The following is a 27,812-nucleotide window of genomic DNA, read 5'->3' as shown; positions in this document are numbered from 1 at the left end:
ACCTACTTCAAGACTTCTGCTTGGGACGTTTTTATTAGAAAAGGATTTTTAACTGACTCTTCTAGATGCTAAACCAAGAAACATAATCATTACTGTTCAGCAGTTTATAGTTAAAGTTAGATTGTCCAGATACCTGCACGTATATAAATCAGTACACAGATGGGTGAGAATATATATATATGTCAGTTTTCTTCTTGTAAATATTGTATTTTAAGGTTGGTCTTTTCTAAACGATGCAGTTCCTATGGTTTTATGTTTTTGAAATGTGTTGTTTCATGCCCTTTCTTTTCCCTTTGCTTCTCTCACAGTGCCATGGAAAGCCATTCCCTCCTCAATCCCAACCTGCAGCAAGGTGAGGGGGTCCTGTCCAGCTTCCGAACCACGTGGCAGGAGTTTGTAGAGGATCTGGGCTTCTGGAGGGTGTTGCTCTTGATCTTTGTCATTGCTCTGCTGTCTCTTGGCATCGCCTACTATGTGAGTGGGGTGCTACCCTTTGTGGAAAACCAGCCTGAACTGGTGCATTAGAAGAGCCCATGGGAGAGGAGGCAGATGCCAGTGTCCTGGCTTCCGTTGTTTGTTCTCAGTTTCTCAAAGTTTTCTCTCGGTGCAAGGCAGTGAGGGCTGTACATTTTTTCTTTTTGCAGTTTTACACATCGTAATCCTTGTAGAAGAACTAACTACATACTGTAGTCAAGTATACTGTCCTAAAGCTACCTCCACCTCAGCCTGACTTCTTAGGAAAGGCTCTGCATAGCCTTGTTTGATAAAAACATGGAAGTGACTAAAGAATGAGAGATAGAGGATGAGACTAGGAAATCCTTGCTACAGAAATCTTACCCTAACATAAGACCAACTAAAGTGAAGTGTTTGAAGGTTGTCTTATATGATTAGTTTTCGTTGGTAGTTTTGTTTTGTTTTTGTTTATTTTTGCAAGAGTTGCTTTTCTCTTTTTATTTACTCTCTCTGGGGAATATCGGGGGCGGGGGCTAGGGGAGAATGAAGCATTCAGCTTAAAACTTGAAGTGCTTTTTTCAAATCCTGTGTAGAGCAAATCAGTATTTTTGGAATGCTTGGTTTGTTTTAATATTTTCAAGTCTAGTCACATACCAAACAGAACTTTTGAAAATGAGCTGTAGTTTCCTCAAAAATGACTGATTTGATCTTATATTTATTTGTTTTTAGGATAATTTTGATTTTTTTCTAAGCTGCTTTGCTTGTTGTTGATATCTGTGACGAATGAACTTGAGTTCATTTTGTTCATTTGTCAATTTCCCCTAGTGTTTATTTCAGAGATAGTCTATTCATCAAAAATGCAGTCAGAAAACTTTCTCTACTCAGTAGTTAGCAGGGGAAAATAATTCTGATGTTTAAACGTCACTGTAATTCTGTAGTACTATTATTATGGTGAAAAATTCAGTTCTATAAGCTAGCTGTGTTGTCACAATTGTATCATAGTTCATAATTTTTTCATTGTATGTGCAATCCTGTTTAGAGGCCCTGTTAGAATTGTGGTGACAATCCCATACATGTCAGTTGTTCTCTGATGGCAAGAATGGATGGTGTATTTCTGAATTAACAGTGTTGAACTCTATTGTACTAGGTGTCATAAACTCTTTCTGAATGCTAATATTATGTAAATTGAAATATGACCCCCAAACTGTATTGCAGCTTTTAGCAGTTGTTTGAAGGCCTCTTTTGTTAATGATTCTGCTATGTTTAAGTCATATTCTTGGGTTATTAAAAAAGGATATGAAGACTTGAGAATTAATTCATTGGGTGTAGTCAGAAAATTATAGTGAAAGAACTAACGGTTTTATTTTTTAGAACATAAGTCATCTAAGCTACCGCTAATTGAATTGTTGCTAGAATTAGAAATTATAATTTAAAGCAGAATTGGTATTTCTGTGATTCTTTTTCTTCTTAATATTTTCTCTTTTGCATTTATATATCTAGGATTGAGGCATTTTTCTTTCATGTGACTTTATCCTGTCTTAAAGAGCTGTTCTAAAATTCCTGATTTACCTGGCTGCCTCAGGATCAGCTCATAGCATCTTGCTTTTAGGTTAGATACAAACAAAATTAATCATACTTGGTGTAAATACAGCAAACCGTGGATGTTAGAATGGAGAACACTAGAACTCAAAATCAAAGTATATTCAGATTCAAAGCTTTGGAATTAGCTTTGCTTTTGTTGGTAACTCTAAACAGATGTGCAAAATTGGTTAACATGTATGGAAATATATTGCATTTTTAAAAGATTTATGTTTCCTTTTAAGTGCTGATTTCTTTGTATTCTATTCTCTGCATTCAGTATTCAGTAATACTACCAATAAACGTGTTTATAATCTCTTAATCACAATCTGTTTGCTTAGGTATCATTGTTTTTCTTTTAATTTAGGATTTTTTTAAATGGGTTCCAATTGGCTGTTCATAAAAACAAAGTTTTTTTTTCAAACCTGATGTAATAGGTATATCACGTTTCACATATGTTAGCCTTATAAATGTTCTGACACTAATTTGGGTGAACTGCTTTTGGATTTAAGCATGATAATAACTACCATGATTAAGCACCTCCCAATTTTATAGGCCAGTTCACGTGCCTCATCTCATTTCATCCTTATGTTCACCCCACCCCTGCTGTATTTTCCCCATTTTATAAGATGAGGAAACTGATACTAGGAGGTTTAAGTAACTTGTTCAATATCAGACAGCTAGGACATAGTGGAATAGGGGTTCCACATTCAGGCTCTATCCCCAATTATAAGTTTGCCTTTTCCTCCTGCCCTGCTGTCTGTCATGAGTCTGGCAGTGGAACCATCTAGAATCTTGCCTACTGCCGTCTCAGCAACACCTGTTACTAAAATTTTCACTCCTGTTTCTAAATACTTATCTTTTCCTCCTCCTATAATGCACCATTTTTCCACATCCTCCCAGGGTTACTAACCCTTCATATTGAAGCTCAATCCCTGGCATGTTCAGAAAATCTAACATAGTTAAACATTTCTGACTGCCCACTTCTCTCCCTCTCATTCCTCATCACTTACTATACTCAGTAAACAGGTACAGTTGACCCTTGAACACTGCAGGGGTTACTAGGAAGCAGGGGCACTGACCACCGCACAGCTGAAAATCAGCGAGTAACTTGACAGGGGGCCCTTGGTATCTATGGTTCTGCATCTGCAGATTCAGCCAACAGTTGATGATCTTGCAGTACTGCACTACGTATCTTTTTTTAAGATTTAGTTATTATTTATTTATTTATTTTTGGCTGCGGCTGGGTCTTAGTGCGGCACTCGGGATCTTTGTTGAGGCGTGCAGGATCTTTCATTGTGGCGCGCAGGCCCTTTGTTGTGCTGCACGGGTTCCTCTTCTCTAGCTGTGGCATACAGGCTCCCGGGTGCGTGGGCTCTGTAGTTTGCAGCACGTGTGCTCTAGTTGAGGCACAGGCTCAGTAGTTGTGACGCATTGGCTGCAGCATGTGTGCTCTAGTTGAGGCACAGGCTCGGTAGTTGTGACGCATGGGCTTAGTTGCCCTGCGGCATGTGGGATCTTAATTCCCCGGCCAGGGATCAAACCCACATCCCCTGCATTGTAAGGCAGATTCTTTACCACTGGACGACCAGGAAAGTCCCTGTACTACGTATTTAACAAAAAAAATCCGGGTATAAGTGGACCCATGCATTTAAAACCCTTGTTCAAGGGTCAACTGAATTTTTCTTTTTTTAAAGCCTGGTGGGATTTTTTTTTTTTTTTTGGCTGCATTGGGTCTTCGTTGCTGCACGCAGGCTTTCTCTAGTTGTGGTGAGCGGGGGCTGCTCTTCGTTGCGGTGCATGGGCTTCTCATTGTGGTGGCTTCTCGTTGCAGAGCACGGGCAATAGACACGCGGGCTTCTGTAGTTGTGGCTCACGGGCTCTAGAGTGCAGGCTCTGTAGTTGTGGCGCATGGGCTTAGTTGCTCTGCGGCATGTGGGATCTTCCCAGACCAGGGCTCGAACCCATGGCCCCTGCATTGGCAGGCGGATTCTTAACCACTGCGCCACCAGGGAAGTCCTCAACTAAATTTTTTTTTTTTTGGTCTTTTTGATGATAGGTTTCATGAGAGCAGGGACTTCGTCTGTGTTTCCTTTCCTATTCACAGTGCACCCTGTAGAACTCTTTGAACACAAAGACTTTTTTTTTTACAATAACTGTATTTTTTCTTTTCAGATTTAAACGTTCCTTTCACACATTTCCTCCAACAGGCTGCATGTGTGAATGTGCTGACCATTCTTCTTCCGCAGTATGCCTGCCACTGGATGGAAGGGCTAGAGTCTTGTACCCCTGGCTTCTTTATGTAAGAGCATGCAGGCTTTCCACTAGGATAGCCTGCCTCACATTTACCACAGGTTTTTTAAAAAAAGCATAGGGCTTCCCTGGTGGCGCAGTGGTTGAGAGTCCGCCTGCTGATGCAGGGGACGTGGGTTCGTGCCCCGGTGTGGGAAGATCCCACATGCCGCGGAGCGGCTGGGCCTGTGAGCCATGGCCGCGAAGCCTGCGTGTCCAGAGCCTGTGCTCCGCAGCGGTAGAGGCCACGACAGTGAGGGGGCCCTGTACCGCAAAAAAAAAAAAAAAAAAAAAAAAGCATAGTTGCTCTCTATTTTACCACATGGTATTAGAAGTCCAGAAACAGTAGTCACCTTTTGTTGTTGTTGTTGTTTTATTTTAACCAGATCTCAGTCTTTGACTTGTGAAATTGTTTATGAATGTATCAAAGTGCTTTCAGCTGCAAGAAGCCAAAATCCAAATTCAAAGTGGCTTAAACCATAGGAAATGTATTGACTTATGTAACTGGAAGCCCAGAGGTAGAGTAGACCCCAAGGGTGACATAATCCAAATCTAGCTCAGTTACCCTCTGCTTTTCGCACTGTCCTCCCGTTTGTTGGTTTCATCCTCCAGCTGGATCTGAAATGAGTCCAGAATTTTCAGGCCTGACATGCATTTGTGACCATGTAGAGAAGAAGAAAGAAACCATCTTTCCTCTGGTGTTCTCCCAGGGAGCTTTCCTGCCGAGTCCCCAGCCGACTTCCTCTTGGTTTCATTGGCCGACATTACATCGTGTACCCTATTCTCAAACCAGCCAATGCCATGCACTGATTTACTAGGCCTAGCTTGATGGATCAGTCATCGGGGAGGGTGGGGTTCGTAGGATTAATGTGATTGGCTTGAACCAATTGTTTTAGAAATGATGGGAGGTGCTGCTGGCAGTAAGTGGGCAGGGCCCGTAGATGTTTTATGTCTTACAGAACATGGGGCAGTTTAGCACAACAAAGAATCATTCCACATCCCACATGATTCTTGAATGTTCTACTGGTCATCGATATGGGTGGTTGTTTTTTTTTTTTTTAAGTTTGTTATCTGAGCCTAAACCCTAACTCCATTTTACATTTTAAAGTATTTTTTCATACGGTTTTAATATACCCTGAATTTTCTAAGAATACAACCACAAGATAATTGCGGGGAGATTCTACTCTATTTTGTTCAAAGCTTGACCAGGAATTATACCTCTTCCAAGAAATCTTGTTATTAAAGGCGGTGTTACTGATGATAATTGAGTCCCCCATATAATTCTCTGTGTGGCTACTGATGACGTCACTGTTTCTTCTAGTGTAGCTGTGCCTGGGTCTTCACATACTGAAATGCACACTTTGTTATCAATTACTTTCCCTTTAATTTTCCTTTATACTACATGATTTATATTAAATCATTTTATTTCAGCAGTTGTTACTCACTTTTATCTGGGATGTATACTAGAGCTTCTTTTAGTCATCTTGGTATACCTTTTCCTAGTAGTTTATCTTGGAGGGTACACCAGGAAGTAGCATTTCTCGAAGTTAATAGAACACTGGGGAGAAGAAAAGAAGCCAGCATCTGGTTAAACCTTTTAAAATTGTTCAAGCTGAAATAATCCCAGCTGTGCTAGATGAAGTAGGACTTTGGGATCAGGCCCATTCCTTTGAGCTCTGAAGTCGATTCAAAACAGTTTTCTAGGGAGGATCTTGGCCTTGCTGTGGGTACCTCCTTGGCTTCCCTCAAAGTACAGATAGGCTGGCACTCTGCTCAGTCGCTCATGTGTTCATTCTGTTCATTTTACATCACAAACGGACAGCTCCACGTAAGGCATAGGGGTCTGTGCTCATTAGGCAACAGAGGTTTGGTCACGCTCCAGTTAGATGTCAAGGAATAATACAATCTGGAGTTCTTGTTGCCTAATACTCCTCAAAAACTTAGCTGATAACAGTATTAAGAGAGTATCCCTTGGAAGCTCTTTTAGGTCAGCACTGTCCAAATTTTCTGCAGTGATGGAGATTTTCTGTTTCTGTGCTGTCTGGTGTGGTAGCCACTCATCACTGTGGCTACTCAAATTAACTTAAATTAAATTAGAAATTCAGTTCTTCTTTAGCACAGTTATCTGAGCCTGAAACCCAACTCCATTTTACATTTAACAAAACTAGCCACATTTCTAGTGTTCAGTAGCCACAAGAGGCTGTTGTATTGGACAGCATTTTTGCAGAAACTTCTTTTGGACAGCACTGTTCTCAAATCTACCTTGGGCTCGTCGGGTCGGGGTAGTGCTAGCTGCGGGACTGTATTAAGGCAGTTTCCACCGCATTTGCTTTTACTGAGCTCTTTGTTATCAAGTGGTAACATTGTACCAGTGCTTATTAACTCACTTAATCCTCAGCAAATTGCTATTGTATCCCCACCTCACAGGGCAAATGAGGTCACCCTGAGGCAGGTTGGAAAAACGCCCCAGGTCACACAGCTATTAAGTGGCAGAGCTGGGGTTTGAAGTCTGACAGGATAGGACTGGAGTCTCTTCTAACCGTTGCGCTGTGATGCCTCCGTCTGCTTAGTTGTGGTGCCACTATCTTGAAGTACGAATTGTCTCAAGGACTAGCCCAGTGTGTTAACCACTGCATCTGTTCTAGGGAAAGTTACTGAGCATGCTGTTGGCACAGCTCTTCAGCATGAAGACCCCGATTGCTTTTTACAACCACAGATAACTGCATTTCTGCTGAGCTTTACTTCCATCTTATGTTCTCTATGAATTATGTAGTTGATCAGGTAGAATCTCTCTTTCACATCAGATGCTGAAAAGCTTAATGCCAGATTTGGGTTCCACCGGAAGCAATTGAAATGCTGGTCATTATGGTGATTTATTAGAACCTCATTCCTGGTTTATTTTATATCTTCATCTTTAGTTTTATTTTCCTATTCTAAATGTTCACTCTGAATTTATGCTATTCTGTATTATTTAAGCCCCCTTAAATCATTTTCGGATCATGATGGGGGGATGGATAGTTAATTAGACAGTTATGAGTTTGGACTGAAAGAACTACCACAAAACTACCTGTCAGTTTCTGGAAACTAATGACAGAAAATGCATTGACCTTTTGCAGTTGGAAAAAATAGTTTGTGGCCTCCTATTCAAAATGCAGTTATGGTTTTTGGCATGGCTGCAATTGTTAGTTTACCTCATTTGTATGTCTCTCCTTGTTCCAAAAAGGATTTGAGTTCAGCTGAATAAGCAGGTATTAGTCTAAACTTTGGAAATCAAATGTCCTAGTTCTATTCTAGCATTTTGGTGAATCATTTGAGTGAAGCCTGAAAAATCAACATTAACAAGTACTATAATCGTAGAATTTTAGAGATAGGGGGCCATTAGAAATCACCTGGAGCGGGTAGAGGACCAAGAAGAACTCAATGACTGCGGTCCCTGAAGTAAGAAAGGGGCAGAAACGTTAGGTGAATCCACTCTATTACTCTTACCTCAACTACACAGCCCCTTACTCGCATGGTCTCCATCCCTCCAACCCCCACATGCTATTCTAAATGTTATTTTAAAATGTGAGTATCTGGCGTTAGATGCATAAAGATAAACCTTGCATTGTGTTCTGTGTATTTTAATAATTAACCAAAATACTGACCTGTTTAGTAAGCTGTTGCTGTCATAAGCCAAGGATGTATTTTCCTGTCACCCAAGTCTCCTTTTTTTTTATGAACAGGAGAATCACCATAAACTATCATCTTCTCTTGATAAACATTTTAAGTGAGAAATCTTTTCAGTTCTCAAAAAAAAAAAAAAAACCTGCAGCAAATAATGGACTTCTCTATAAAGTACCTTACACCGTGGAAATGCTGTGAGGGAGCTAAGTAGAAAGTTCCAGAGTACCACTGTGTCCCTGGTAAGTCACAGTACTTCTTCTTTTGTTGTTGTTTTTTTGTTTTGGCCACATCACATCGCTTGCGAGATCCTAGTTCCCAGACCAGGGATTGAACCTGGGCCTTTGGCAGTGAAAGCGCAGCATCTCAACCTCTGGACCACCAGGGAATTCCCCACAGTACTTCTTAGTAGAACAACTATTTCTTCAATACTGCTGTCTGCTACATGCTTTTCATTCAAGTTAGGAGATTGATGGTTACAGGACCATTTGTAAACTCAAGCCCTAGAGTTATAACATGCCCTGCCTGATGGTGTTTAACAAGGCCGTTCACTGCCTGGTTCCCTAGTGTGTCAGGGATGTCTTGTGGGTGTTAATTGAGCTGTTCAATAAGTGTTCCTGTGTGTCCTTTCCCACATCTTTGGAAGCATCTCTAAAGAGAGAAATGTGTGAAGATAGGAAAATAACCCACACCAGGACAATGCTGTCACTGTATCTGCTTAGGAATCACTCATTTTAGGGGTATTCACTAGACCCTTCTCCCCCCTTTCTTTTCCCAAAGGTTTTGTTTTGTTTTACTTCCGGGTTACTTTTTTCATGTCCAGTTAGTCTGAGGATCAACTTAATAATAAGCTCTGACCAAGGATAATTCCAACTTGAAATGTGCAATAGTAAATCTATTCCTGAGATTTAAAAAAATAATAATGGATAATTTTTTTATTTGCTGGAATCATTACAAATTAATGTATACGTATATTATTTTATGAATAATATATTTCAGCAAATTTTAGTTGTTTTCTTTTTCTCTTTTTTTACAGTACCCCTTGATGGGCTTTTAAAATTATATGGTATGCAGTGTTAGCACTACAGAATGCTTACGTTTTGTGTGTGTCCATAAGCCAAATTCCTTTTTTTGGAGGTTCAAGGATAATTGCTAGCCTAATTCTCTTGCATCTTCATGCTATAAATTGCAAGTATTTAGAAGTGCGGCATTGCAGAGATAGTTGTTTCTTCCTGTAATTGGGCTATGAGAAGGTTATTCTTTGTGACAATAAAAATTAATATTCCCTTTCTTTGGGGATTAATTTCTAAATTTGAAGACTCTGGGTCGGAGTTGGCCAGACTGTTGCACTGAAATTTCAGCCCCTAAGAAACAAAAATAGGTTTTGAAATAGTTTCTAGGTTACTGGCACAGAAAGCTGGCTAAAAGCTGTAACTTAACTTCGGGTAAGTCCTAGTTAGTACAATTCCATCAGCACAGGCTGTGCTTTCAGACTCTGACTCAAATTTAGGAGAAAATAAAATGTAAGGTTCCTTAAATTCTTATTCTGTAAGTTTAGGCTTGGGTGATTCTCCTTTATTTTAGTAGAGCCCCTGATTTGGGGAGGGGAGACATTTAATCAGTTCTGTATTTCACCTTACTGAACTATCCACATTCATTTGTTAGTTTAGTTTAAGTTATAGTTTGGATCAGATGGTGCAGGCTGTAGATATACTGGAAAACATAACTGCTTTAATAATTGCTTTATTAATTACAACCCTCATCCATTATTTTTCATACCAGTGGCCTTATAGAACCTTCCATGCATCATCTCATTAGCTCTGTGAGCTCCCTCCTCAGTAAAGGAGCCTCTCAGCCATCAGTAGAGCCCAGAGACCTCTCCAATGATAGGGAGAAGGGAATGCCCCGGCTCATAACCTCTGAACTGTCCCATCTCAGGTATACATTGGGAAGGGAAGTACCTTTATAAACACCTGTGACATTTAAAAATTCCAAATGCGCACCTTGTAAGACTCAAGAGGGTGATTTCCACTGAGTTCCATGAGAAAAGATCCAGAAGTTAGTGGCCACATTGGCTAAATTCTTTTCGAAGGGATTCCTCTAGTAGAAGTGCTCTTGTTGCTAACTTGGAAATGAGAATTATGGAAGCTTCTATTTTCTTTCTAACTGAGCTTGTTTTCTGTTTAGGAAGCATGAAGCTTTTCTCTCCTGGTTTTTGTATCTGTGATTATGTTGGTGCTGTCATGACATCATCTTGCCTAACTACAAAAATGTTTTCTTGGCTGAGCTTAGAAACCCACTGTACTTCTACAATCTTCAAAATATATATGCTGGTCCATGGTATGGGAACACACTAGGTCCTCAGTCAGCAAACCTTCAGTCATTCTGGAATTCCCGTTCTGGAAAGTGGCAGCCCCGGCCTCCAACACAGAGAAGCAATGCCCCTTCTTATTTCTCCTTTGACAAACCCTGTACCTTTCCAAGGCCTGCCCTGCCCTAGTCTCGAGCTGTAGTTAGAGGAAAGAGAGATTGAGACTTGGAAGGCAAGCAGTTATCTTGTTCTCTGGTCCTGACTCAGTTAATGCTATGAGTAGAAGGGGCCCGGAGCTTCCACTCCCCTAAATTACAATTCTCTTTCTACAAACTAAATGTCTGCCCCTGCTTAGAATACAACTTCTATTAAATCAAGAGGCTTATTATTTTTTTTTATTAGTGTTTTATTTGTTTTTACTTGTTGACAGTTTGCTTCATTTATTTATTTATGGCTGTGTTGGGTCTTCGTTTCTATGCGAAGGCTTTCTCTAGTTGTGGCAAGCGGGGGCCACTCTTCATCGCGGTACGCGGGCCTCTCACTATCGTGGCCTCTCTTGTTGCGGAGCACAGGCTCCAGACGTGCAGGCTCAATAACTGTGGCTCATGGGCCCAGTTGCTCCGCGGCATGTGGGATCTTCCCAGACCAGGGCTCGAACCCGTGTCCCCTGCATTGGCAGGCAGATTCTCAACCACTGCGCCACCAGGGAAGCCCGAGGCTTATTCTTATTAGAAAGAAATTATTCCAATTCCAAAGTTACGTGGCTGTACCCTTTTTCTCCTGCTGGTTGAAATTCTTTATTGTCTTTAATGGAGTCCTAATGACCCAGACAATGGTCCAGTTTTGGTTCCCTGGCTTACAGCTGCTCAAGTAACATTCTCAGCTGTGGAATAAATGTGGACTGTCAACTTATTTTAAATGTCAGCCTTTTAAAATATGTATGGATATATGATATTTCTTGATCATTTAATTCAGATAAAATAAGTTGTAACAGAGAGTCGACATGGTGCTTCCAAGTGGCAACAATGGATATGAAAGGAGGAGATGAGGTGCCCCACCTTCAGCACCCAAGGGAGACACACAAACACACACACAGGTCTCCCTGCGGTGCCCCACCTTCAGCACCCAAGGGAGACACACACACACACACACACACACACACACACACACACGTCTCCCTGCCCTACGATTTATCAGATTCATATGAAAACAAAATAAACAAGGCACACCTTTGCACAGTCAGCTTCTTTTTGTGACCAGTAGGCAAAATGGTGTGATGGTGAAACACCTGGGCCTTGGAGTCAGGCAGACCTGGTTTGGATCCCAAGCCCACCGTTAGCACTGGGTGGCCTTGGGCGGGTTACACACCCCCTCTCCCAGCCTCAGGGTCATCGACTGTTAGCTGACAATAGTAACAGTAACTGGAGGCTGAAGGAGACAACGCATGTCAGAGGCTCAGAGTGGGGCCTGGTGAGCAGTGACTCTCAATTGTAAGCATAATTATGCGACTGCTTCCCCTTTAGGCCAACTGCTACCTAGAACTACCTCCACTTTAAAAAGCTTTTATTTGCAGAAGGAGAGGACAGCTTCTGTTCTCTTGTGATTGGTCAGGCCCTCAGGTGCTGGCTGACTGGGTTCGCAGATGACCGGATGGCTTCCCCTCTTTGAGCTTTCATTAAATAATACCTTCCTTATTAGCTCAAGAGGATGTGCATCACAGTCGCTGCCAATCCCCCCAGAACCCTCCTGTAGGTTTCCGTAAGGAAGCCGAGGGTCTTGTAGCTGAGAAGCTGCAGAACACTTCCCTCTGAGTGTTGAGAGATCTGAGGGCAAGAACAGAATAGGCCTTGTGCTTTCCAGGTCCACACACTTATTCTCTTGTTTGGTCCAAGAGCATCTCTGTAAGGTAGCAGAACTGGGTTTTTTTTTTCCCTCCCCACCTTTACAGAGGGGGAAACTGAGGCTTAGAAGTTCTGCAAGGCAAAACGGAAGCTGAATCTAGGCCACCTAACCCTCCAGGTCAGCTCTCTCTGCACCTGGCTGCCGTCACCAGAGCATTGGAGGCTGAGAGAGGAGGGACACAGGGGCTAGTATCCCTGGCAGGTGGGGCTGTCCCCGGCACGACTTACGGAGCAGCATCTCTGCAGTTAGAGAGACCTCCCCACCGGGCTCTCCCTGTCCAGGCCCGCCCTGCAGGCTGCTCAGCACACCTGCCCCCCTCCTCCCTCCCAGTTCCTTAAGACGAGCTCAGGGGACCATCCCCTCCTCTGCCAGGGCAGGATGTGAAGACCTCCACCAGGCAAATCACATCCATTTGATATTGAATAAACGGCTGCTACGGTGTCTGAAGTGACAGCTCCCTGGTGGGTGATGTCATGCTGTTTTGTTTGTCTCCATGAACTGTGGGGATCTGATTTCAGTTGTGAAGAAAATAGTCTGGGGAAAAAAGTTACTTCATTTGGAAAATTCCAAGAAGCCATAAATATAGTTTGCAGCTGATGCAAGTGTAGTCACAGGTGGACAATGGCTTTGGGATAGAAGAAGAGCTCCCAAGAGGCTGGGTCCTTCACCCCGCCACTGCCATCAGCAGCCCTGCTTCCCTGGTGCTTCTGGCAAAATCCCCAGCAATCTGAGCAGACCCCATAACCCAGCGGCGAGCTGCCTGGGGATGTGTTTTCCCTGGTCTCCATCCTAAATTGCCTCCTGCCCAGTCCATCCCTGGAGTATCTGGCACAATGGGGCCTGCTTCCCTCTCGTAAATGGTTGACCTGCATTTCTGAGTTGCTGTTAAAGCAAATGAAAAATAATATCTTATTGTGTTGTTTTCCTTTCTTATACACTTTCCGGCCTTGCAATCTCTTGCGAATCCTTTTTGCTTTTCATATTCTTCTTTTTTTTCCCCTACAGTTGGCACAGTGAGTGAGAGAGAGAAAACAGAGGATGAAATTCTATTTTGCTTTTCATGAGAAACTAAAGAGTGTAATTTCCAGTCCAGATCCCAGCCCTGAGTCAGGAAGGAATAACCACTTAATAGCCAGGCAAGACCAGAGGCAGATTGCTTACATCCAGGGGCAAGTTTTCAAGAAATGCATCTCTCTCTCTCTCTCTTCAATTATATAAAAACAATATGGCAAGATTACAGAATTATGGAAGACAGGAGAGTCTCCCCAACTCAACCCCTCCTTCCATCCTTGTGTCTACCTGGCGCCAGGTCCCTAGGTCGCTGAGCCCCTCATACTGTCTTCCCTGTCACCCCAGCCTCCAGTTTTGGGGCATTCTCCTCCTGGGACCTGGCCTCCATGGTATTCCCAGGGTCTGGGAGCTAGTCTTTCCTGACCCTTGCTCACAGCCTCACATCTCCATCCCTGAATCAGTTAGCAGCACCCGGCCCCTTGTGCTCGTGCTGATTACAGGAGCCCTTCCCTTTGGCCTAAGGTCCCAGCAGCACAGGTCTGCCAGCCTGGGTGCCCACAGTGGCGGCCTACTACTGCCATCCTGTAGGTGTGAGCTGGGGGCCACCCCAGCTTTGACACTGCCCCAGGCACAGCAGGCGCCTGCCAGGCCACAGGGTCAGGGCAGGGGCTCTGGGACAGGGCATGGAGGCAGCCCTCCTCTACCTCCCAATCCCCTCCTGTTCCACCCGGTTCCTGGACACGTGGGACTTCAGTAAACATCTGAGGAACCACGGGGGACACCATGTGTCTCTGGGAGGGCTTACAGCCCCTCAGGCAAAGCATAGCCAGATGATAGAAAAATAAAAACAAAGCCAAGCTTCTTTAAAAGTCCCCATTAACCCAATTAGTCAAATCCTGAAGGGGCCTTTGTCTTAATGGAATTCTACTATATCTCAATATGACTTGAAATAAAGGAGCCGTCAGTTTGCATTTAGGAAGTGTGGATTTTCAAGCTCATGGGATTTGACCTCTAGACACGAGTAGTTTTTCCTCATAGATCAGGCTGTCCCGTAGAAATACAATGCAAGCCACTGAAGGAATTTTAAATCTTCTAGTAGCCACATTTCTAAAAGGTAATAAGAAATGGGTGAACTTAATTTTTAAAGTATATTTAACCCAATACATCTAAAATAGTAAGATGGAATCAATATTAAAAAGCATGAATGAGCTATGTTACATTGTTTTTTGTACTAAGTCTTTGAAATTTTACCCTTCCAACACGCCTCGGTCTGGACCGGCCACGTTTCACGTGCTCAGTACCCACATGGGGCTAGTGGCTCCTATTGCTTGAACAGTGCAGTTATAGACAAATGTCACCATCCGGGGAAGGTTCCCTTGAGATATGACCCTAGGAAGTGAGAACACAGCTGCAGCCCAGCAAACCAGAGGCCCTACTCTGAGACCTTAGGACACAACCAAAATCAGCAGGAGTCCAAAGCCTCCCCCAGTTTTCGCAGTCCTGACATGGGGTGGGATCCCCCCAGATGCATCTTTTCTCTGTAGTCTCTTGTTTCAGCCTCGTCAAATATGGGTTGATAGGCCAGGAGTGGGACGTTTTCTCCTTCTGGAGAAACTTCATTAATTTACTCAACAAGTCCTTACTGGGCAGCTTCTATGTGCCAGGCACTGTTCTAGGACTTGGGATACAGCAGTGAACAAAACAGATTCCTGCCCTTGAGTAGACAGACAATAAAAAGTAAACAAAATAAGCAGATCGAAGGGTCTAATAGAAAGTCATAAGTGCTATGGAAACAAAGGAAAAAATAGAGCAAGGTAAGGAAATAAGTGCCGGGATGGGGCAGGTTGAAGTATTCAATTTCATGGTCAGAGTAGGTCTCCTTGAGAAGGTGAGTTTTGAGCAAGTCTGTATGCAGAGAAGGAGGCAAGGAAGTTGGCCACTAGAGCATCCAGACAGAACAACTAGAGCAAAGACCCTCGGGTGGGCAGGAATATACCTGACACTATTGTTCGGTAAACAGCAAAAAGACCAGTGTGTCTGGGGAGGAATGGCAAGAGGGAGAGTATGAGGAGATGAAATCACAGGGACAAGCTGGTGAGGGGCTAGATCACGCAGGGCCTTGCAGATCATTGCAAGGACGTTGGCTTTTCTGAGAAAATCATTATAGAGTTTTGAATAGCATTGCTCTGACTTAAATTTCAACAGAGCCACTCTGGTTGCTGTGTTGGGAATAGAGTGGAGGAGGGCAGGAGCAGAGGCAGGAGGGCTAGTTAGGAGTCTGTTTCAACAATCCAGGTGAAAGATGATGGTGCTTGGACCAGGGTAGTAGCAATGAAGATAATGAAGAATAATGTTTTCAAGGTAGAGCCGATGGGAGAAAGAATAGTCAAGGATGACTCCTGGGTTGTGTTTTTTTTTTTTTTTTTTGGTTGCACTGGGTCTTAGTTGCGGCAGGCAGGCTCCTTAGTTGCTGCTCACTGGCTCCTTAGTTATGGCACACGGTCTCCTTAGTTGTGGCATGAGAACTCTTAGTTGCGGCATGCATGTGGGATCTAGTTCCCTGACCAGGGATCAAACGTAGGCCCCCTGCATTGCGAGCATGGAGTTTTATCCACTGTGCCACCAGGGAAGTCCCGACTCCTGGGACTTTTTTTTTTTTTTTTTTTTTAGCGGTTCGCGGGCCTCTCACTGTTGTGGCCTCTCCCGTTGTGGAGCATAGGCTCCGGACGCGCAGGCTCAGCGGCCATGACTCATGGGCCCAGCTGCTCCGCGGCATGTGGGATCTTCCCGGACCGGGACACGAACCTGTGTCCCCTGCATCGGCAGGCGGACTCTCAGCCACTGCGCCACCAGGGAAGCCCTCCTGGGACTTCTGACTTGAGCACATGGTAAGATGTCAGGGCCATCAACAGAGATAAGAAAGGCTGCACATGGGCAGGTTTGTGGGAGAAGACCAGAAGTTCAATTTTGAACGTGTTGAATGTGACATGTCTGTTCAACATCCAAACAGAAATATCAAGTAGGCAGTTGGAATTATGAGTCAAGAATTTGGGAAAGAGATCAGGGCTGGAGATACAGATTTGAGAGTTTCCAGCATATGGGTGGAATTTAAAGCCTTGACTCAATGAAGTCATCTGAGAAGTGAGTACAAAAAAGAGTATTCCAAGACATTCCAACATTAAGATGTTGGGAAGATAAGGAGAACCAGCAAAGGGGATTGAGGAGTAGTGAGTTAGGAGGAAAACCAAGAGACTATTGTGTCCTGGAAGCCAAAGGAAGAAAGTGCTTCAAGGAAAAAGGTGAGAACTGTATAGAATGCTCCTAACAGGTCGAGTAAGATGTGACTGAGAAATGGGATTTGGCCATTGGATTTAGCAACGTGGAGGTCACTGCATTCTTGACGAGAGCAGTTTCCAAGGCACGACGGGAACAAAAGCCTGACTGCTGTAGACTTAAGATAGAATATGTGGGACAGAACTGGAGACAGTGAGTACAGACAGCTCCCTCAGGAGTCTTGCAAAAGGGTAGCTGGCAGGGTAAGTGAGGTCAAGACAAAGCTGCTTTTTAAAAATCAACTTTAGGCAAATTCCCTGGCGGTCCAGTGGTTAGGACTCGGTGCCTTCACTGCTGGGGCCCAGGTTCAGTGTCTGGTCGGGGAACTAAGATCTGCGAGCCATGCAGCACGGCCAAAAAATAAATATTGAGGCATAATTTACATGTAACACATTTGAAGTACACAGTTCAATGAGTTTTGACAAATATATACACCCATGTGACCACCACAACAAACAAGGTATATAACACTTCGATCATCCCCCCCCCAAAATTCCCTCGTGCCCCTTCATGGTCCTTGTCACCGTAACTACCCCCGTCCCCAGCACCACTGATCTGCTTTTTGTCACTGAGATTAGTTCTGCCTTTTCTAGAATTTCATATGTTAAATCATACGTGAGGTACTCCTGTGTCTACCTTCATATGCTCAACATATTTTTGAGACATAGCTCCATCTTTTACATGGTTAAGTGGTATTCCATTGTATGGATATATCACACTTGATTACCATTCACTCGTTGGACGTCTGAATTGTTTCCAGTCTTTGGCTATCATGATTGTTTTGGCTGTGAACATTTGTATACAAGTCTTCGTTTAGACATAAATTTCACTTTTCTTGGATAGATATCTAGGAGTAGAATTTCTGGGTCATATCATAATGTATGTTTAATTTTATTAAAAAATTACCAAAATGTTTTCCAAAATGACTACATAATTTTACAGTTTAACCAGCGATGTATGAGTTCTAGTTGCTCTACAGAGTTACCAAACACTTGATACTGTCAATCTTTAGATTGTAGACGAAGTTTGGTTTGTTTGTTTACAGAGAGATCTGGTATACTGTTGGCCCAGCTTCCCCTAATGTTACCATGTTACAAAGCCGTGGTATATTTGTCAAAACTAAGAAATTAACACTGGTATGATACTAATAGCCCAACTACAAACTCTAATCGGATTTCACCAATTTTATCACCCATGTCCTTTTCTCTTCGACACCACATTGCATTTAGTCAGCATGTCTCAGTCTTCTCCCATCTGTGATCATTTCTCTGTCTTCTCTTATTTTTCATGACCCTGACAGTTTTAAAGAGTACCGGTCAGGTATTTTATAGAGGGTCCCTCATTTTGAGTTTGTCTAAGGTTTTCTTATGATTCAACTGGGGTTATGGGTTTTCGGGAAGAACACCCCAGGGTGAAGTGCGCTTTTCATTAGATCATACCGGGGGGTACATGATAACCACGTGGTGATGTTACCTTCATCACTTGGTGAAGATGGTGTCCACCAGGTTTCTTTCCTATAAAGTTACTGTTTTCCCCTTTCCATATTCTGCTCTTTGGAAGCCAGTCACTAAATGCAGCCCGCCCTCAAGGAGAGGGGATTTAAGCTCCACCTCCTGGAGGGGGGAGTAGCTACAGGTATTATTTGGAATTCTTCTGTAGAAGAGACTTTCCTTTTTTTAATTAATTTATTATTTATTATCAGTTACCAATATTTAATAATTTGTTGAATCATTTATTTAAAGAGAAAGCTTTCTTTATAAAAGATGGGGAAAATAACAGCCTATCTGTATGCTGCTAGAAATGATCCTGTAGCGAGCAAAATATTGTAAGAGTATCTTTGGCTTCTTCAGTAAGCATTGAAAAATTTTTTCACTGTTAGAGTCTCTGCCATTGCTCATAATAATTTCACTTTTACCCATAGTTAATTTCCTTAGGCTCTATTGGAGGTCAGGCGACCTGGAATCAGGGCAGTTTGCCCAGATGACCCCACGCTTGCTGAGAACTCCACAGAACCAGGCGTCAGGTCTGGTCATCCAGCAGAAGCCCTTGGTGCCTGTGGGAGCGGGTGGCCTCTCTCAGGCTCCTGAGCCGACAGGAGCACAGTGCAGCAGGGAATTCCAGGGCTGGGGAAGAGCCCGTGTTTTCCTTTGGGTAGGAAAGAGCGGGACACCTGCCATGGGGAGCTGTAGCAGCTGGAGCCCTCTGGAGGGGACTGTGAGGGAGAATTCTGGGAGAAGGAAACAGCAGATGGAACCCCTTGGCTCCAACTCAGAATCCAGAACAGTGGGCCCTGTGTGTCTTCTTTTCCCTCATTGGAAGGATGGAGCTCTGGGAACAATGGCCAGGGCTCTGAGCTCTGGCTGGGGGCTCAGGGAAAAGGGAAATCTGAGCACCCCAGGGCAGGGGATGAGAGGGGCATGAGCTTGGAGGCTCAGGTTAGAAACTCAGTGAGGGAAGAGACAGCCCGGGAGAGAGAGGCCCAGGACAGGCCCTTGGTCACTGCCAGCCAGCTTACCAGCCCCGCCTCTGCAATCCCTGCCCTCAGAGAGCTCTCCTCTGGTTCCAACTGGGGAGCTCCAGGCCCACACGCCTGGCACCGCAGGGTGCAGGGGTGGTGGAGAGAGTGCTGGGGACAAAGGTGACATATCCTGGGCGGCAGAAATGACCTCCAGGCATGTGTTTTGCAGAGTCTAGCAGCATGGTGTCTGCATAGACGCATGTATCTGTAGATGAATCAATCCACACCCTGCCATGACACCAGCACTGTCACCATTGAAAGAAAGGTGGTACATTCCCTCTCATTCAGAGAATACCTCTCTTTTCAACCAGTGGCCCACGGGTTTCTCATCAAGATAGTAATTCATTGTGCAGGGAAGGGAACTTACCATGTGGAAATTCCCACTTCCTCCCGAGAACAGCGAATGCAGTGTGAACCTCAGTAAGAATCCACCCCACTGCCCCCATGCCTCCGAGGGCAGCTTTGCTTTTTGGAAGACTGCAGCCACTCTAGGTCTTATCCAAAGTCTCAGCCCAAGTCTGAAAAATGCCTGGGACATACCTAGGAGCCACTCTCCCAAGCACCAATAACCTGGCTGATTGGAGCAGGTACCTAAGGTGCTTCTGCTCTGCATCTCCTTCTTCTGACAGCAGCACTTCGGCTTCCATGGGGAGCAGCGCTCTTCAACCTTCTCTGTTCCTGTGCTTCTGTAGCAGTGCATGGCCCAGGCCCCAGGGGTGGACACAGAGCCCAGGCTGGGCCAGTCAGAGGCAACTTCGGCAGGCACTGCTAGACTCGAGTTAGGGCACAGCCTGCCCGAGAGTGGAGCTGATGCTGAGGGAAGGGAGGCCGAGAGGAGGGCAGAGTCCTGAGAGCATCCTCGGAGCTCCGGCTGCAGCTGGTCTTTTCATTAGAGAACCAAGCAAGTTCCTCTCCATCTTCCCCTCCCTCCCTCCTTTCCTTCCCTCCCTCCCTTCCTTCCTCGTCCTCCTCATTCTTCTTCTTCTCTCTCTCTCCTACTTATTTTGGCACAGTCCAGTTTGAGTTTGGCTTTTGTCTCTTGCACTAAAATTGTTCCAAAAAATACTCTAATGGCATTTCCACCTCCTGTGCCCGCAGAAGCCCCTCTCCCACCTTCGACACTGAGAAAGGCTTACGCTCAGGTGCCATGAGGCTACTGAACCATCACCAGCCCACAGCCCCTTTTGTCCCCTACAGTGGGAAGTGAGAACATGTTTTTAAATTGAATACACGTATCTTTCCATTATACAAATAATACAAAAATTTATTTTTTTAGTTACAGAAGAGGGGGAGAATTACTCATAATCCAGCTACTGTGAGCATTTTAGTTTATTTCCTTACAAAGGTTTCCCCAGACACACTTACATAGTTACAGCCCCAGCACACACACAGTATATGCTGCTGTTACCATTGTCATCATCATCATCATCATACAGGTATTGTCATTAGCATTTCTCTCTTTCTGTGGTTTTTCAAAGTCTATTTTTATCCGCTTCCCTTCAGTTGTTGTAAGATAGGAAAGTAAGTCAATCACAATGTAAACCCACTTGTTTAGGTGAGAGCTATTAACTCTAATTAACCATTCTTTTATTGTTCCCGGGAACGTGGGTTTCATCACCTGGGGTTTTATACTGATGCCTGGGTCGCACCCCTAGAGATTCTGATTCGGAAGGACCCAGGGTGGGTTCCAAGAATTTGTATTTCCGAGCAGCTGCCAGGTGATGCCAGTGCTGAGGTCTCAGCGTGTGAAACTCACCTGGGGCTAAAATGCATTTGCTATTCAGTTGATTCATAAGCAGATTCAAGCATGAGAAGCCCAGACATAGATGAGTCCCAACTTCCAGGCTGAGTCATTTACTAAACCACTAACTCATGCACCTGTGGTCTTTCAGAAGCCTACGATCTCTTGGGGGCCAAGTTTCCAAGGGGGGTATGACCTAGAGCTTCACGCCTAAAGCCTCTGGGATCCCCCAGTTTCACAGAAGCTGAAAAGGGGAAACATTAGTGAAGGGTTTCTTTCATCGCTCTTTTCTAACCTTCGCCCAGTTGGTTAGAGGTTAAGGGGCAGGCTGTGGGAGATCGGAGCCTTCAGTTCACTTTCATATTTATTTAGTGTTGGGGACTATTCAGGGGATGTGATGATGAATAAGACATGGTTCCGGCCTGTAGGAGCTGATGACCAATGGAAAGATGAACACAAAATAAATAAATGCCATGTAACCTGAGAAAGTGAGGGTCGAGCGAGGCAGGGTTCCCTGGCAGCACAGAGGAAGGCACTCGGGCTGCCTCAGGGGGTCGGGAGGCTGAGCTGAGTAAGAGTTAGCAGTTGACCACGTGAAGGGAGGGGGAAGGGCACCGTGGCTGGTGGAACAGCAAAGCCAAAGAGGTAGGAAGCATCGTGGTGCTGTTAGGTGAGGGGTGGTGAGAAATGGGGCTGGAGGACAAGGTGGGGCGAGGCCCAGACAACCTCAGCTGGAGGGCGGTTTGGAACCTCTCGTGTTTCTGGTCCTTGAGCCCAAGAGCCCAACGTGGAGCTAGCACGGGACCGTTTGAGGATTTTCAACCAGTCCACTAAGTGGAATGACGTGTTCTCCGCTCAGAATTTCACCTCGAAGGCAACACATTTGTCAACCGTTCCCTGAGCTCCTGCACACACCCAGCCACCACAAGGCCCCGTCAATAGCTTCTGTAGCGGGAACCACATGTCCGTCTAAGGACCAGGTATTGGATTGGCTTGCTAGTAATAGAGAACCAAATAGCAGTGGCTTAATTGAAATACAGGCATATTTTCTCTAGAAAGCAGTCCAGGGCTCACAGAGGGACCCTGTGGTCAAACTCAAGTACTTCTGCCGTTAGAATCCACTGTCCTTGACTGCATTGCTACTCAAAGCATGGCCTGATGCCCAACAGCGTCGGCATTGCTGGGAACGGGTTAGAAACACAGATGTGGCCTACTCTATAGCTCGCAACCACAGTCTGCCTTGTAACTAATCCCCAAGTGATTTACTTGAATAGCTGTAGTTGAACAGGTTGGCCTCATCACTTACTGCAGCCCAAGTCCCCAGATGGCTCACCCTGGGAACTTGGGCTTTGGTTAGGGGAATTTGGGGAGGGTCCAAGAGAGCAGAGGTTTGCGCTGGATTGGGTGCTGTCAGGAAACAGGGCAATTCTATGGTCAAGTATCTTAGTTTTATCTGTAAGGAGGGCAGACCAGATCAAAGCTAAAGTTACAAGTGGCAAAGAAGCAGCTGTCATTCATATTAGCCAGGAGAGGGAGATGTTCAGTATTTAGTGGTTGTTTCTGTCTGTGTTTGGATAAAATTATGAAGTGGTCCATTTGACTCACTTTATTACAGTCACAGGATGACCTTGTCTGACATTGGTGTTCTGTGAGATGGTTTATGTCTAACAAGAGACATCTAGGAACTTCCCTGGTGGTGCAGTGGCTAAGAATCCGCCTGACAATGCAGGGGACACAGGTTCAAGCCCTGGTCCGGGAAGATCCCACATGCCGCGGAGCAACTAAGTCCATACGCCACAGCTACTGAGCCTACACTCTAGAACCTGCAAGCCACAACTACTGAGCCCACGTGCCACAACTAGTGAAGCCCACGTGCCTAGAGCCTGTGCTCCGCAACAAGAGAAGCCACTGCAATGAAAAGCCCACATGCTGCAACGAAGAGTAGCCCTTGCTCGCTGCAACTAGAGAAAGCCTGCGCACAGCAATGAAAGCCCAACACAGCCAAAGATAAATAAAATAAAATAAATAATTTTTTTTAAAAAAAACATCTAGACCAGGTTCTAACAAAACTAAGGCCTAGCTGAAAGTGTCAGGCCAGTTTTCAGATGTCAGGGGCTGCTTTTTTCTTTCTCGACTTCAAAGACTGAGAGCCAGTGTTTTTGTTTGTGGCTTCCTTTTTCAAAGTTGCCTCATAGTCCAATATGGTTGCTAGAGCTCCAGCTATCACATTAGTGTTCTGGGGCAGAAACAGGGGAGGGGAGGGTGGGGAGACATTTCCCATCGCCCTTAAAGAGGTTTTTAGGAAGCCCCACCCAACCCCTTGCATTTATACCTCATTGGCTGTCCCTAGTTTCAAGAGAATTGGGAAATATAGTATTTTAGCTGGGTGTGTGGCTGCCCCTCCCCAGTCAGGAACTTTCAGTAAGGCAAAAGGGGAGATTGGGTATAGAGTTGGCACTGGCGGTCACTCTCTCAGAAAGGGAAGCCTGGGCTCTGGAATGGGGAAATTCTAGGGCCTGGAGGGTGACGAGATTTTCTCTTCTCCTCCTTATCAATATTTAACATTCCTGCTACTGGTTGGCCAGAATCTTCACATTAAAGAAGAATAAGCCTGTCTCCAGGGTCAGCAAGAAATTCTTGCAAAGTAGAATTTGCTTCTCAGGTTTTCCATACCACTCGCCGGAAGAGCGGGAGGGGTGTAACTATACAAGGTGCAACTCCCCCCGCCGCCACAGGTGAGAGAGCTGTTGGAACCGGAAAGGAGATCTCGGGGAAGAGTTGTTCTGCTCTAGCCCATCCTTAGGGAGGATGAGCAGTGGGAAGAAGACAGCTGGAAACAAGGTATCGGAGCTGAGGAGAAGGAAGCATGCCTTCTTTTTTATTTCATAAACCAGCACAAGAGTGGGCATCCCGAAGGTCAGCCGTCTACATACACAGTGGTGTCCTAGTAATGCCCACTCACAGTGATGCACCCCACCTCCACCACACATGTTACCACCAGCTCAGGTAGAACTCCACTCCCTTCAGAGTGTCCCCAGTCATTTTCCGGAAGCCCGGAAAGGGACTCCTCACCCGTGTCCCTTTGTAGTGCCAGTTGCCAGGTTTATTGCCTCATTTAACAGAAGTTTACTGAATGCCTTCGAGACACCGTGCTCATGATGTCGTATGAATGATTCAGGTGTCAACGAGAGAGACACATCACAGACGGTAGAGGGCTGACAGCTTACTGAGGGAGACACAGAATAATCTAAAAAATATACCCTCGTAAATTACGGAAACGCTGTGATTAAAATAATCTGACAGTGACCAACAGGAGATGGGGTGTTCCTTAAAAATACCCCAAGCATCCGTGTGTGTTCCCGCTTTGGGGCACAACTTCTTTCTGCAGGAAGGAGTTTCCGCCTACACATGCCCGTGACTCAGTCCTCACTTCCTTCAGGTCTTTGTCCAAATGTCACCTTCTCGATGCCGCCTTCCCCGGCACCCACCCGCAGCCCCTGACTCCCTAGTTCCTGTCCCTGCTCTATATCCCCGCTCTAAAACTTCCTTCTAAGAGATGAGGGTTTTTGCCTATTTTGTCACTGCCCCCAAGGTCTAAAAACAGTACGTGATGGGCCTTCAGTGAATGTGTCTTGGATGAATGAATGAGAGAGTGAATGAATGCGTAGCACAGGAAGGGGCCGCCAGGGAGGATCCCCGGGGCCACATGGGGAGTTTGTCTTTCCCTCCTTGGGAAGCTGGTGAAGCAAGGGCAAAAGTGATTTGGTTTGTGTTTTATCACTGCTCCTCTAGCTCTTTTGGGCAGAATGGCTTGGAAAAAGCCAAGGTGGAAATGGGGGCGTGGGTCAAGGTGGGCAGCCATGGCAGTGGCTGAGGCAAAGAAAACGGCCCTTAGATAAGACCACTGGACGTGGCGCTGGAGGAAACCGGGTAGATCAAGGGACCGTTTGGAGGCGGGTGGGACAAGATTGTGCTGAATGGGACGGGTATGCGAGAGGAGTGGAACCTGACCCCTAGAATTATGGCCCCGGCTGCTTGAGACACGCAGATGGGAGGGAGAACAGGTGGGGGCAAGTCAGGAGTCTCCCTTGGGAGGTGTTTTCCCTCTCCTGCTCGGCAACACCCCCCCCAACATCTGCAGCCTGCGAAGGGGCGTGGCCAGAGCCTCAGCGCAGCCGCCAGGATGGTGTCCATGGCGGGGTGGGGGGTGGGGGGGTCCTACAGCCGTTCAGGTGTGTGTGAAAATGTTGCCTTGTCACATCCGCCAGCCGCCCCCAGCTGTGCACCCTGAGGGGATTCACGATGGAGAAAAGCAGGATACCGGCCCTAGATCGCTAAGGTGCACATCAAAGGCACGATTTCAGTGAGCCCAGACTCTTGCAGCTTCGCATACATTAGGAAAGCGCTACATTCATTAACTTGAGATGTCTGGTCTTCTCTAATTAACAGTAATCTCTTGGTGTTCTGACTACCTAGTTTTTGTTGCAAAAACTCCTGTATACCCTGGCCCCTCCCTTACCCCTTGGGAGCAGTCCCTCGGGGCTACCCAGAGAGGCTGTCTTCCAGACTTAAGTCCTCAGTTGTGTCTGCCAAATAAAACATAATTCTCAACTTTTAGGTTGTGCTTTTGCTTTCAGGCTGGGCCTTGACCCCTGCTGAGGCAGCCATGCTAGGTTCCGCGCAGGTCGGGGCTCTGCCCATCCCCCCACCTCTCTGACCCTCACCCCTCTAAGGTCCAGGGCTTCACCCCAAACCCTGTCCCCCTCCCTCTTTCCTCTGCAGCGTCCCTGCTCCAACCCAACCTACCTGGCTACATTGACGAGAAAGACCTGCTTTACACGCCAGTGTCCCGGGGACAGACGCCTGGCCCATCCACTTGGGAGCTGTCCAGATAACTCTTGGCCCCCAAGGCAACCGCCAGCCAACGCTGAAGACGGTGCAGGAGTCAGAGGAGCAGAGAGAACTTGCCAGAGCATCAGGGCCTCCCCAGAGCCAGGAACCCACAGGTGACACACACTCCACGGGCCCAGCCTCCTCCCAGGGCTCTGTGCCCCGTTCCAGGGGGACCAGAAGAGGCCTCTGATGAGCGCCCGTGCCGCAGAGCAGCGTCCAGTCTCAAGGTGTGCACGTTCTCACTTTCTCCACCTTCCTTCCTGGCCCTGCCTTCTATTCCCCAGAGACGCTCCCATCCCATCCCCACTCCACCTCCTCCTTGTCCTTTGTGTTCTCCTCTGGGCTCTTTGGCCTCTGTATCCTTATTTCAGAGTTTGGGGCTGTGTGTTTCATCTCCTGCTTCTTAATTCCTACAGGCTGGAGGGTGTGTGTTACACTACTACACAGTGGAGCTGGCGAGCACAGACTGCAGCTGACAGGCCTGTGTTCAAGTCCAACCTGCTGCAGTGTGGCCTTGGGCAAGGAAATTAACTTCCCTGTGCCTGTGCCTCCCTGAGAAGTGAGGACACTAATGCCTACCTGAGAGGCTCCTGGGAGGGTTAAATGAAACCCCGTTTGCAAAGCACCCAGCCCGGTATCTGGTATGCAGTAGGGACACAGCTGTTATTCTAGGGTGACAGTGCTCGACAGCACACCAGGCATTCAGCAGGTGCACAGTGAGTGCTCTGTGGCCGGATGGGCTGAATCTGGGTCTTTGGTTGCCTCACGGGGGTTAGGCACTAGAGCACTTGTTTCCATTTTTCTCTGGACCTGTCTCATATCTGCAGGTGTGGAGAAGTACAGGCTGACCTCTCATTTCCTCAGAGCCTGAGCCGGCAAAGACACAGCAGGTCAAGTTCACGGATAAGTGTAAAAACCGACACTGGCCCCTCTCAAGGGGTGGAGAGAATCTTTCTCCCAAAAGTTTTCACTATTCCTCCCACGCTTTTTCTCCCTAAAAGCATCCCTAAAGCAAGAGCAGGCTTTGAGGCAAACTTCTGCCTCAAAGACAGATTTTAGAGACATTCTTTGAAGATCTTTCTGATCCCATGTGACCTGTTGCAGTGACTGAGGCCCTAATAAAGAGCAATGGGAGGGCTTCCCTGGTGGCACAGTGGTTGAGAGTCCGCCTGCCGATGCAGGGGACGCGGGGTCGTGCCCCGGTCTGGGAGTATCCCACATGCCGCAGAGCGGCTGGGCCCGTGGGCCATGGCCGCTGAGCCTGTGCTCCGCAACGGGAGAGGCCACAACAGTGAGAGGCCTGTGTACCGCAAAAAAAAAAAAAGAGCAATGGGCATCCCCATAGCAGGTGGTCATCGTGACACCTCCCTGATCGACCCTGACCTGGGCACCAGGTCCCGGACCAGCCCCAGGCATATTTTATATCCATATGCGTCCTGTCATCCCCATGATAACCCCATTCTACAGGTGCGGAAACTGAGGCTTCGCAAGGTCACACAGCTGGTAAATAGCAGAACCAAGCAGTGCAGTCTGTTTGACCTGCCCCAGCCCACACTCCTGCCACGGGGCCACTCCCTTTTGTACTGGGGTGAGCACTGGCCTAGAGTCTGAGGATCCAGCTCTGAGCCAGTGACACACGCTCTCCCTGGAACCTCAGCTTCATTACTTTCTAAACGGGGGGAGGAAAGGCCACCCTCCCACTGCCCAGGTGAGGGTTCTGGGTGGGGGCAGGAAGAGAGTAGAGTGAAAATAAATTTCGTTTTAATTTATAGCTAACCAGATTTTCTCTTGCAGCAATTTATATCTGTTTCCCCTAATTCAGGCAACTGTGAGTATGAGAAAAGCATTCAGCCGTTTGAAGAGTGCTATTTAACTCATTACAAAGAACAATTCTTTTGAATCTCTGAAAATTTTCTGGAAGTCACATGTCATTTTCACTTTCACCTATTAAAACTGAAGCTTACATTCAGCGTTTTAAAAAGCGTCCCGGTGCAGAGGCAGCCAGCAGCTGGCGGCACAGGCTGCGTCTCGGGCCTGAGTCAGAGGTCATCCCTCCCTGGGAGCACAGACCATCTCAGCAAGTTGCCGTCTTAGGCTCAGACCTGAACTTATTTTGAGAG

At 46.0% G+C, this 27,812-nt stretch overlaps 1 protein-coding gene and 1 long non-coding RNA gene across 6 annotated transcripts in view; both read left to right on the top strand.

Annotated features, from left to right (window-relative positions):
• ANKRD46 (ankyrin repeat domain 46) overlaps positions 1-2,359 on the top strand; it is a 37,097-nt gene extending 34,738 nt beyond the window's left edge. For all 5 annotated transcript variants that reach the window (XM_027131526.1, XM_027131528.1, XM_027131527.1 and 2 more), the window contains exon 5: positions 309-2,359. In XM_027131526.1, the coding sequence (XP_026987327.1) occupies positions 309-525 (217 nt within the window). In that variant the 3' untranslated portion in view covers positions 526-2,359. The remainder of the gene's footprint in view (positions 1-308) is intronic.
• A 1,668-nt stretch (positions 2,360-4,027) lies between these two features.
• On the top strand, positions 4,028-26,920 carry LOC113633382 (uncharacterized). The gene is made up of 3 exons (XR_003438166.1): positions 4,028-4,333; positions 8,046-8,225; positions 25,582-26,920. It is a non-coding gene; the product is annotated as an uncharacterized LOC113633382 (long non-coding RNA).
• The last annotated feature ends 892 nt before the right edge of the window (positions 26,921-27,812 follow it).

The sequence above is a fragment of the Aethalodelphis obliquidens genome, unplaced genomic scaffold (assembly GCF_003676395.1).
Source record: "Aethalodelphis obliquidens isolate GAN/ISIS:26980383/991018 unplaced genomic scaffold, ASM367639v1 scaffold39, whole genome shotgun sequence".
NCBI lineage: Eukaryota > Metazoa > Chordata > Mammalia > Artiodactyla > Delphinidae > Aethalodelphis > Aethalodelphis obliquidens.
The sequence above is the reverse complement of the archived record's forward strand: the minus strand, read 5'-3'. Positions and strand labels throughout refer to the sequence as shown.